This window comes from Amphiura filiformis, chromosome 3 (genome assembly GCF_039555335.1).
Source record: "Amphiura filiformis chromosome 3, Afil_fr2py, whole genome shotgun sequence".
In the NCBI taxonomy this organism is placed as follows: domain Eukaryota; kingdom Metazoa; phylum Echinodermata; class Ophiuroidea; order Amphilepidida; family Amphiuridae; genus Amphiura; species Amphiura filiformis.
The window spans coordinates 22,244,843-22,257,552 of record NC_092630.1 but is presented as its reverse complement, the minus strand read 5'-3'; the positions used below and the strand labels follow the sequence as shown (position 1 = coordinate 22,257,552).

Below are 12,710 nucleotides of genomic sequence, written 5' to 3'. Positions count from 1 at the left end.
ATCTGGTTGGTGTTGACAAGAACAGCCTTTTCTGCAGCCTGTCTTGTTGTTTCTCATTTTCAGGTCCACTACTGGTCCACTACTGAATGGTGAAGTAGACTTTCCCAGCGATGTCAATGAGGGTGATGCCTCGGTTGTTACAGTAGGAGAGGTCTCCCTTCTTTAGCAAGGGTAGTATTATGCCTTTTCCCCACTATGCTGGTGTAACCGCATTCTTCCATACATACTGGCATTAAAAGGAGCAACCATTCTCAGATGACGTACATCTCCACCATCCTTTAGGATTTCGGGACTGATTTTGTCTACACCTAGAGATTTGTTTAACGTTTTAGACGACCGATGGCTTTATTAATAGAACTCCTCCCTATACTGACATGGCTCCTTGTTGTTGGTTAATTCTTCTGTATTGGTGAAGATGGATAAATCTATGGTTTCTTCAGGTTCTTCAGCATTGAGCAGACCTTCAAAGTATGCAGCCCATCTCTGGAGACGTGCAGCTTCATTTATGATGGTCCTACTATCTCTTATCTGTAATGTTTCCAGCAGGATTTGTGTACCTCTCTCATGTTATTGCTTCTGGCAGCAGAATCAAGGTCATCAGCAATCTACTGTACCAGGCTTTCTTGTCATTCCTTTAATGGCTTGCTCTTGTTTGCCTGTTGAGTTCACGGTAGTCCCGACCCGGTAGTCACTGCCAAGTGATTGGCTCTCTCTCTCTCTTTATCTATAATTTCAGTTCCAATCTTGCTGTTTCCCTCCAGTATCCGAGATGTTCTCTTGCTGCTGTCATCCCCACAGTATCAGTGAAACTGGCCTCGTCCAATTCTGCATGGATGTTGAATTTGCCGCCGATGGTAGCATTGAAGCTTGCACGTTTGTCTTTGTTCAACAGCCTTGAGATGTTGAACTTCAGTTGCTTCTTCTGGGTTTTTTTTCAGAACTGCCAGAGATAAGCGGGTGGTTCGTCGGATAATAGTGAAATATTGTATGCGTTAATTTGGCGGAAATTGAGTTTTTGGTGGATTATTAAAATATAAGTAAATGCGAGTTTTAAAAAAGATACCAATTAATTATTAATTTAATTAATAAAATGTCATATGTGCAATCGGATTTTCCTGGTTAAAGCCATATTATAACATTTCTGTAAAAATAGATTAGTATTTATTTTCCATAAAATGTTAGCTTTTACTGTCAGATATGTCCCTTTTAATTTTGAGCCGAACAAGTGAGGTAAAGCATAGAAAATTGGAATTTACTACTAGCGTCCAAGCATGTTACTCCCGCGGTTGTTATACGGTACGATCATCGGGTGTGTGTGTATGTGTATTATGCACGCCGTGTACGTACTGTGCATACGTGTTCGACTAATATTTCCATCGTAATAATAAAACGCCGGTTCCATCGTTTTATTCAAAATCTCAGATTTTGACAAAACTACAACACCTAAAGTCTTGATTTTTGCAGAGTATCTTTATTGACTAAAGTACATTACAATCGTGTAAAAACCAGAATTTAAAAATTTTTTGAGGGCGTTCTCCTCAGCAAATGTTATAATATGGCTTTAAGTCAACGAAAGTCGTGTGTGGTATATACAACTTTTTTTTTTCAAATCCACCAGGGCTCTACATGTTATTGTTAGTGCAAGAAAGTCGTATGTATAGAAAATCGTTGTAACCGCCTTTTGGCCAAAAACTAAATAAAATCGGGCACCTTTGTCAATTCTCTAGGATAGGATAGGATAGGACTCCTGTATACCAGAAAAGCTCAGAAATGTGACCATTGGCTTTCTTGCTTGTAACTCGAAAAGGGCAAATTGCAGGTAGGTCAACACTATACTTTTTTTAAATCTGTATAACATGACGAATATTTTGGTGTGACGTTTAAAAAAGTATATAGCTATTTTGAAATGTGATCTGAGCAGAGTACATTTTTTCCAAATAGTCTTTCCTACTTAAAAAAAATTATGATACCAACTCTTTGAACAAAATCACACAGGATTTGACTGATGCATCAATCCAAATCCCAATTATATTTAGGCACCAAATTAATGTTAGATATCTTTGTCTTTCATTACTTCCAATGGTTATTAATTCCGATCATATTTGATCCAGGTGTACGAGTGCCAAAAATCTCAAAAAAAGTAACTACCCCATAATGACCATTATTCAAAAACGGGAGATAGTATTCCAAAGCTGTAAAATGCGTTGGAAGCAGAATTTATTTCCGCACATTTTGACACCTCGTTTGTAGCAATTGACTAAATATTGACGTCACAGCAAACATTTAAATCAATGTAACCCAAGATTTGAAAGTTGCAGTAAATTGTATTGATTTTGTATTCAGTATATAATGGAAGGAAATCTGTGTAATGATATCTGAGTGTTTTTGTATTGTATGTAAGTGCAACTTTCAAATATGGACCTCACTGCATTAAATTGGCGCTGTTTTATTGTTTTCTGGGCTATCGTATCAAATGAGGTGTCAAAATGCGCAGAAATAAATTCTGCTTCCAACGCATTTTACAGATTTGTAATACAATAGCCCCTTTTTTTTTTTTTTTCATTTTAAGGGGGGTTAGTTACTTTTTTTGAGATGTTTACTTCATTGGTATTGGTAAGCTGTGTAAACTGTTATAAAAAAAAAAACACAAATGACAAAAGACAGCTGCCTTTCAATATTTATTGATTTTACCATCCAGCAAAATTAAGAGTAATAACAAATAATATGTTGATTGTTGAGGACATAAACTTCTTGGGGTGTACTATCCTTATCTTTTTTAATTCCAAATTCTTGCACTTATTTTGTGCAAGAAATCTACCATAAACCCAATGATTGCTTATTATGAACATACTGAGTAAAATGTTTAAACTTCATTTCTTCATTTATTATATTTTTATAAAACATACTTTGTGATCCTCACATTTATAATGTCTCACATTGACTGATGTCATGCTAGGACACGGCAGATAGGCCATCCCTCTCTTTTATACTAACAAAAGAAATACCTTAGAATTTAAAACACAACCAATTTTGCTGATTCAAAGTGAAGCGTAAGTTAGGACATGTGTAAACATTATGCCAAAAATAAACAACTTCATTTTAGAAGATCGTACATAATGGCTTTATTTAACATGGATTTCAGTGGTATCATTTGGCAATACCATTTAGAGAGGAAATTATGAATACCTATTATTTATGCCACACACACACAGTGGCGTAACCTCAAAATACCATAACAAAATTGACAAACATTATTGATGTGGATTTTTTTTGGCCTCATTTTGGCTCATTTCAGCATTAAATATTTAAAAAATTGGTGAGTCAGATAATTTTCCAATTTTGCCAACCTCCCTTGGAAATTTTTCCTGGTACGTCACTGCATGCACACATGTTTGTATATACCACTGCACACACATTTTTATTCCTAGTCATTGTGAAAATGCCAAATCAATGTAAAACAGTTGTGGCAGATGACTCCTTCTGAACATGAAGGGGAAAACCAAGTCAAGTGGATAAATCTCTTCAGTGGCTAAAGCAGACCTGTAGATGCAGGATGCAAACTACTCTCCAAATAGTAAGTCTTGTGACTATTGAGGAGAACCTTGTTTTCGTACCAACATGGTTGATCCTTGCAAAGGATCAGTTGACCTTTTCGGTAAATCCCATGAGTCTTTGTGAGTAGACCTGAGATGTCGTCATTTGACATCACGCCAATGCACACATTGTTTAGTGAACATCGCTACTGCGCATTTCAAAGCCGTGAAGTGCGCAGTAACGATGTACGGATTAGCGTGGCATCAAATGACGACATATCAGGTCGACTAACAAAGGCTTATGGGATTCATCGAAATGAATTGCTGCAATGGTGCTGTTATCAGTTTTGGTACATACTGTTTCTGTAAGAATACTTGAAAGAGTTGCAAATAACGATACATTCATTTTTCTCAATGTGAGACATAGGCAATATAATTAATAACAGACAATATGTGCTGTGTATATATTTTCTGTGTTGTGTATATATTTTCTGTGTTTGATCATTGTTAAAAAACATACATTGGATTTTTTTAAACATCCATGGGTGTCAATTTAAAGCTAGCATTATTATAGGGTAGATGTTAGTGGCTTTAAAGTATAAAGTTTGAAAATGGCGTATATCGCGTTTTGCATCTGAAGTCTTCACTGTAGTCTTATAATGCATAAATTGCTAATCTACCTTTGATAGTTGTACTACATTTACATATATAGCTCTATTTGGTCACAAAACACAAATTTATATATTTCTTGCATAAATAATTTTTTAAATCACAATAATAAATAAATAATTTAATAATACAAACATGAGTTGCATAATGCTCTTATTATACAGAAAGTTTATAAGGCAAGTATTAAAATTTTTAATCATTAATTTGATCTATGTTATATACATGTAAAAATGTAAAGAAGAGAAACTATGATGGGGAAAACACTTGTGTATTTCTGCCTTTCTAAGTAAAAACACAGTGTATCCTGGTGGTCAACCCTCACACATTTTGCTTCTCTCACCGCAAGCAATCAAAATATTCAGCTTTACACTTAATCTCACTAAATTATTATGCTTTCTTGAACATCAAAACAATTAATATAATAGTCAACCATTAAACTTGCACTTTATAAAAATGGGGCACCAAATGGCTTCAATTGGGGGTTCATTTTGAAGAAAAGAAATCCACCTCCTCATGGGGCCTGGGGTACATCCTTCTCAGACACCACCCCTCTCTACTGCAGCAGTTGCACCAATTTTTTATATCAAAAGAAAAACTTCAATATTTTTTGCCTTTGTCGAAGGTTTTATGAAACTTTTTGGATTTTGGTTCATTGGAAAGAACACATTTCATTGCATCATTCCACCATATTATAAATCAAAATATGTAGATATACCACAGTTTACTTTATAGGAGGCCAGATTTGCTAACACAGTGATAAATATAATGATATCTCATTCAGAAGGATTAAGTGCCAGCACCTTGGATACAAAATCATCTAACTCTACGAAATCAGCTATAACAATATTGATACCTTTGGGTCCTATAGATTTATTCTTGAGAAAAAAAAGTAAGTTCTTCATTGCTACTGGTGCACAGACATCTTTCAAGTTACTACTAATACGCTGTAATATGGTGGTCCCAGTTGGGGTCAGAACTCCCTGACTAACATAGAACTTGTCATTTGGTCTTCCTCGTGTTAGGTATGCTTCTAATCTGTTCACCATTTTAGGGGCTTCTGTTGTGTTTGGCCATATCGATTGTATGCAATTACTTGGCCAAAGTTGTGTCTTATCAATGGTGGTATCGTCATGGCAATAAAATACTATCACTTGCCACTTGTTGTCCCATAGAACATTTAGAGCTGATTTATCAATGTCCATAAGAGGGCATACTTTGTCACCAAATATCTGTTGAATCTGCAGGACAAGTATCTGATGGTCTTCAGCACTCATGTCATAAAAGTGATTAAAATCAATCAGGACTACTTCTTTTGGGTGAGCATCTAACCACTCATTGATTTCTCTCAACCCAGATTCTACTGTGTTTCCAAACAAACCATGAACGAAGAACAAATCCGAGGTGTGTGCTCTGGTGGAGACATGCGCAGATCCAGGTATCGGATTCCATGATCCAACTGCTCTTTGAAAGTTAAACTCTGTGTTACAGACCAGTTGTGCACTATTTTCTTGGCAGTTGCTCCAAAGACTGACACCAAATTCCGTACTGTGTCTGGGGAACCAGCAGCAACCTCTGAGGTATCATCCAGGTAGAAACTGAAGGAGTCATGTGATCCTATTAAAAAACAAAGAAGAACATAAAACCAATTTCAGACATCAATACTAAACAATCTTAGCTTGCAACGGAATTGCTCCAGGTGACTTTTTTTTGTGCTTTGAATTTGCAGGATGAAATTGATACCCTGAATTGAAATGAATAGAATTGAACTGAATTGAATTCAACTTCTAAAACCAACCTGGAATGGCAATATTCTTTAGCGGTTCACAGCACAGTCTTGGAGGCAACTTGCTCATCCAGTTGGAGAAATCACCGGTTTTTGCTTGAATTGATTCTTCCTTCAGTCCCACATCATCAGCATCATGTCGATCTCCGCCATCTGCCATGGTTATCTAGCTTATTTGGCTTATTTCCTTGAATATCTTGGTATTAAAGAACACCTGCAACACACAATAACAATACAGTAATGTTTCTTGTATCATTGTACAGTGGACTAAAATGACTGATTGTTTTAATAGTACATGTTGTATAAACTAGTCCATTTTTGCTCGAGAAGTCTAGCCACAAATTTGCTCACCAATAGCTTTACATTAGAGGTTAGAGACCTTTAGAAGTTCAGATGTAAACACAGTATCAAAAATGTTGCTAAAATTGCACTTCAACAAAATTTTAGACTGTTCAAAATAGGCAACAAAAGATACAGTTGACTCAAAACTTTCATCCAAATTTGAAAATTAACAGAAAATATATAAATAACCATCCGTTGCAATAAAATGTCAAATGTGTGTCATCGGCTCTCAGACACACACATACAAGCATAGAGTTCTGCAGCAGCATGTTTTGTTGACATTTTTATACTGTTTACTTTCACCATCAGTTTGAAAAAGACACAGAGTCGTCGTGTCGAAAGCTCACGTAAGTGAACAATTTTAGTTGTGTGTATAGGTTTAAACTCTACCAATCTGTTTACTTTTATTTGACGGAAGTAATAACAACACTTGACAACTCAAATACAAAGAATATCAATTGATAAACTTAATGTTATGCAATCAACTTTACAACACAATAACAGAAAATCAATGAGCCAGGACAATCAATTACCTCAACTAAGTGGCCTAATGCCATGACCAGGTATGACCTGTAAATTTGTTGTTGTGATTTTCATGTTATATATTGCAATACATAAAGCCCCTTTTTCCTTGATTTAAGCCCGGATTTAAGTTTGAAATTGAGGAAATAGAATTCAATGCAATGAATGTCATGTCCAATCAATTTGGAGTTATATTAATATTTGGCAACTAAAAGTGATATGACTGGGTAAGTTTTTGTTTGACTTTTTGGCGAGCGAAAGGGGGGCAAGCATCTTTTGGCAAGCAGCGTGGGGGGACAAGCGATTTTGCATGTTTGGCACACATTCATGAGGCACCTTTTTAATTAAACACTCTTAAATAAAGGCTTGGGAAAACACACAGTACGGAAATGCATTAACAATAAATATGCAAATTTTCCTGCTCGCTGCGCTCGCAACATCATTAATTTAAAGGTTTACAAACTGGGATCCCCAAAATTTGGCATGTTCAAGGGGGAGGGGGCAAACATTTTTTGGTGGGCCGAGGGGGAGGGGGCGCTATTTGGCAGGCTGATGGGGGGGGCAAGCGATTTTTGGCAGGCCGTTCAGAAATTTTACCCCCTTACTGTAGTTCACCACGTAAACTTGTATGGCTCAAAATTCAGACCGCTCGCCATTAAGTTAACTGCTTTCTGTGTTTTGAAATTTGTTGATGTTTTAACGATCCCCGATTCCCGGTCGATTATTTTAGCTGTGTCACGTCACATGCATGACGCTGGTGGGTACCAACCAAACTTCAGAAAGAAAAAAAACCTCGATCGCCGATAACGATGTGATATGGGACTTACATAGGATTACACAGAGATATTTCTTGCCAAAATTTGACCATTTCTAGGCAAGTTGGCCCTACTTTGTCTGCGTTATGTGAAAAAGGACAGTCTTAAGGGGGTACTACACCCCTGGCCAATTTTGTGCCTATTTTTGCATTTTTCTCAAAAATTATAGCGCATTGATGAGAAGTAAGATATGTATATTATAGGGGCAAGGACTACAACCACTGCACTGAAAATTCAGCAACTCAAGGCAAGTAGTTATTGATTTATTGATCAAATACTGGTTTTCCTCATTTTGACTGTAACTCCACAACTGTTGTCTGTGCTGAAATAAAATTTCCATTGCAGTAGTTGTAGTCCTTGCCCCTATAATATACATATCTTACCTGTAACCAATGCGCTATAATTTTTGAGAAAAAAGCAAAAATAGGCACAAAATTGGACAGGGGTGTAGTACCCCCTTAAGTAAGTATAGTGCAACGCTTTTGATGTTTTGATGTTTCGGGAGACTGGGAGGATCATAATAAAAAAATGATGGAGCCTATTCTTGACTGTGTAATATTCCTTCACCACATTGCCGTACGGTAACAGTCTTATACGATGGACAGATAGTATCAGTTTGTGAATGAGGACATCGTATAAGTTCCTTGTACTAGGTATGCTAGGTGAATTCAAATTTGCCATCAAACTGCATCATTTTATATATCAAATTAAAGCTCTTGAGTAAACAAAGCCAAAACTGAAAACCTTTTTTTCATAGCACTTTCCGTAGCAAAGTTACATCTTGTCAAAGATTGACTTTCATCAAAAAGATTCAGCTAGCAAAATTCCCCAAAAGCGGCATTTGGGGTGTTTCTAGATCTTAGTCTCATGGCGATAGCAGCTTTTTTTAATGGAACTGCTATCAAAATCCCTCTAAAATTCCATGTGCGTCTGTCTTATCACCATAAAAAATCATATATTTGGGTCAAGTGAAGTATAGAAAGCATATTTATGTAGGTTTCTTTCTTCGGCCAGTTGTTTTAAATTTCTATGTAAATATGCATTGACATTGTCGGCGAATTTGACTGACTAGCAAATGTGTTAACTAAGGTTTGCCTGGGATTCCTACTTGTACTACCCAATACTGGGGGTGACTAGTACAGTACTTAGGTAACCTAGGCAAACCTTAGTTAACACATTTACTAGTCAGCGAATTCGCCGAGACGGGGCCCCAACACAATGCATATTTACATAGAAATTTGAATTTTTTCGAGAATAGGTGGGTGAAGGAAACCTACATAAATATGTTTTCTACTTCACTTGACGGTTGACCCACATATATGGTTTTTTATGGTGATAATCAAGTCGCACATGGAATTTTAGAGGTATTTTGATAGCAGTTCCATTAAAAAGCTGCTATCGCCATTAGACTAAGATCTAGAAACACCCCCGAAATGCCGTTTTAGGGAATTTTGCTAGCTGAATCTTTTTGATGAAAGTCAATCTTTGACAAGATGTAACTTTGCTACGGAAAGTGCTATGAAAAAAAGGTTTTCAGTTTTGGCTTAGTTTACTCAAGGGCTTTAATTTGATATATAAAACGATGCAATTTGATGTCAAATTTGAATTCACCTAGTATACCTACAGTACTACTACTGCATGAGGTACCGGTAAGCTTAAGTTAAAGTACTTTATATAATTGTCTTGAAGTTGTGCATTTTGGTATGTACAATGTATGATTTTTTTTTTTCACAGATGAGATTGCAAGTCATTAGTGTTAGCAAACATTCAAACAAACAAACAAACTTACAAAATTCCAGGGCTGAGCTCAGTGATCCATCGCTGCACCAGTTGTCAAGTCATGATTTTTGTTTACAGTGTTGCCAGAAGTATCGTCATGATTCTCTTCAGAGTGACCTGAAAGTGACGTATAAAATCCCTAGGCTAGAGGAAATTATTATATTTTATAGAGGTTATCCACTTCACTCATGTGTGACTTCTAACAAAAGGCGCTGGTTCCCGTAGTATTCCCCATTTAAACCAATTCAGTGCACGACCTCGGAGTTACCTGCATGATTTTGGCGGGTTAGTTTGAAACAGTCATGAGTCAATTGGTTGCACATGCAGGTACTTCTTTTGAAAGTCCTAAAAACTCCTGAACAAGGTAGCCCCCCCCCCCTATAGCAGTCGTTGCCTGGGAGTCGTTGATAGGATATGCAGCTTATAGAACACGGATACCCTATAGGGTACAAATCGAATGCTCAGTTTTGCATAAAATCTGACAAATCCCTTACGTTCCCAAATACAGATTTCCATTAAAACAATAATAGGGCCTACAGCATTATTAATGTAAGGACAAGGAGAGTACGCAATGCACAAAAAAACGTGGTGAAATTTGCACATTTTGGGTATGATTACCGCATAGGTCTGATGACCACAAAAAGATTTCCCCCAAAAGCCATAACCATTTTTCAAATACTAGTCATTTTCCAAAAACCTGAAGTTTTCACAACAAAGAATCCATAATGACCCTCAACACAATTTATGTTAAAATGGATAGGCCTACTATCGTTGCAAAAATTTTTAACCCAAAATATAGAAGAAAAAAAAGTAAATTTTTTTTTGGGGGGGGGAGAAAAATTACACATTTTGGATAAAAGTGTGCAAATTGCGCATTTTCAAAAACTGGCGTGTACATTTTGCCATCAAAATTGTCCCCCCCCATTTTTCCTTGCCCCCCCGTTTGTCCCCACACACACACTTTTGAGGAAAAAACCCATATGTACGTAAAATTCCGCTTCTTAGCTCCAAGAGCTTCATCTTTTGAAGTCTTCCCCTTATGTCATAGATAGCTGATCATAGCTCTCCTTTGAACTTTTTCCAGAGTGGAAATAGGCCTATAAGCTTTTTAAGCAAATATAGTGAAGCTGTTTATTGAAGTGGTCTGATCTTCTCATCCGCTTCTCCCACTGCGGTCTGGGTTCAATTCCACATGTTACGAACTTACGAATGCATGTGAGTTTGGTTGCCTCCAAGCCAGAAGTTCTCATTCATGCATTCAATGTGCACTCTAAGGGACCATTCACAAACACTTGTAACGGTGGGGCCTGATGCAAAAAAAAGGCGGGGGCCTGAAAATTGTTATCCGCTGAAGGGGATGGACCTTTATCACCTTAATTTTTCTTGTTGAACATGAGTTTACACTATTTTCTATAGGGTTGACATTCATTTTTCATAGCCAAAAGGGGGGCCCTGAAAAAAATGTAATTTTTCTTTTTGCATCATGCGACAGGCCCCCCCGTCACTTTAACCCCCCCCCCCCAAAAAAAAATTGCTAAAGGCCTAAAAAGTCCCAATTTTTACCAAAAAGTCCCATTTGCGAGTTTTTTATGTCTTTTTGGTCAAAAAGGGTGCAAACTCACTCGCTCCCCCACCCACGGTGCACCCTGACCGCGTTATGCTGGTTTCATACTACCCTGCCGCTTGCCGCTGAGCGGCGTGGCGCACGCGTATTGCAGACAAACGGCTTGTCATTGGTTGAAACGCCCTGCCGCTTGCCGCAGCGGCAAGCGGCAGGAAAGTATGCTGGAGGCTTCACTCACCCCTGACTTGTTCACCCGCGTTCCCGCTCGCTATACAGAGGCGTTTGCAGAGAAACTAACCAGAACCAAAAGAAGCTGTCACACTCAGTCGCATTCAATATTGATTTATTTGATTTTTGTCATCTTAATACTAATTATAGAGAGTTTGTCCGTCTGTCCGCGCGCTATCGCGTTCGCGCGGTGCGTTATCGCGTACGCGCTATCGCGTTCGTGCGGTGCGTTATCGCGTACGCGCGGTGCGAAATCGCGTGCTCGCGGTGTGCTGTTGCGGAGTATCAACGGGGGTGTGCGCAGAGTACCGCATCGCGCATCGGAAAGCATAACAGTGTGACAGGTGCATCTCATCAGACCAATCTAGGCCTTTTTCCCCGGGGGAGGCACTCCTTATCTGAAGTGGCAGGGATGTGCCTCGGCCATGTTGAAAGTAGGGGGCATTCAGGTAAAAACTAAATTTACAAAAATATGGGGTCATTCAGTACACAACCTGAATAAAAATGGGGTCATTCGGTATGAAACTTTAAAAAAAGGGGGTCATTGGGGATACTGTAACAAACTGTAAAATGGGGGTCATTGGGTACAAGATTGCCAAAAGGGGTCATTTAGTACAAACATGTAAATACGTAGGCCTAAGTGCCAAACTGTAAAATTGGCCACACTGGATGACTGATTTTAGCGGGGATTTGAGATCCCATTATTTCTTGAGCAACTTACAAATACCACCCTGAAAAAGGTGGATCATTGGGTATTTGACATTTTGTAATAAAAAAGGGGGGTCATTGGGTAGCATGAAATAATAAAAAGGGGGTCATTGAGTACCTGAAATATTTTAAAGGGGGTCATTGGGTAATATGTAGGCCAGTAACACAAAAAAGGGGGTCATTGGGTACAAGCCGGTTTGAAAAAGGGGGTCTATCCCGAGGCACATGCTGCATATCCGCTATAGAAGTGCCCCCCGGGGCCTTTTTCAAGACATGATTAACATAAAATCATCAGTTATGGTAAGGCCTATATAACCCGTTTGCGTTCACATTTCTCCCGACTGAATTGACGGCCTACATCCAGATACTACTAGAATCTCTGGGTGTTTTTGGGTCCTCCATCCAATGTGGTAGCAGGACAGGACTTGCAAGAGGCGAACGATGTGTTTTCAGATTATGGGTACCGAAGTAAAGCGCCACAGCTACAAAACAGAGGCCACTAAGCAAAACAAAGGTTCGTTGCCTGTGTGGCAGGTCACATGGGAAAAAGTAAACACGGAACAAGGGCACACGCCACAAGGGAACAGCCTATGGATACGAGGCCTAAAAGGTCAGGGCAGGTAAATGGGTAACGGGTGTTGGGTAATTAGAAATAGGCCTATCACGAGAACCGCCACACAAGAACCGCGAAATCTAGTTTCATATAAAATAATGTTCTTCAGCTTATACCTGTTCTTATCTGCACTTTAAAACTCATAAAATTCCCT

At 38.3% G+C, this 12,710-nt stretch overlaps 1 protein-coding gene across 1 annotated transcript; it reads right to left on the bottom strand.

Moving 5' to 3' along the window:
- Nucleotides 1-4,011: 4,011 nt before the first annotated feature.
- On the bottom strand, nt 4,012-9,549 carry LOC140148218 (PI-PLC X domain-containing protein 3-like). The gene is given in 4 exon segments (XM_072170086.1): nt 4,012-5,614; nt 5,617-5,816; nt 5,998-6,199; nt 9,454-9,549. Coding segments are annotated over 3 exon segments (987 nt in total). The 5' UTR covers nt 6,146-6,199; nt 9,454-9,549; the 3' UTR covers nt 4,012-4,975.
- Nucleotides 9,550-12,710: the final 3,161 nt, after the last annotated feature.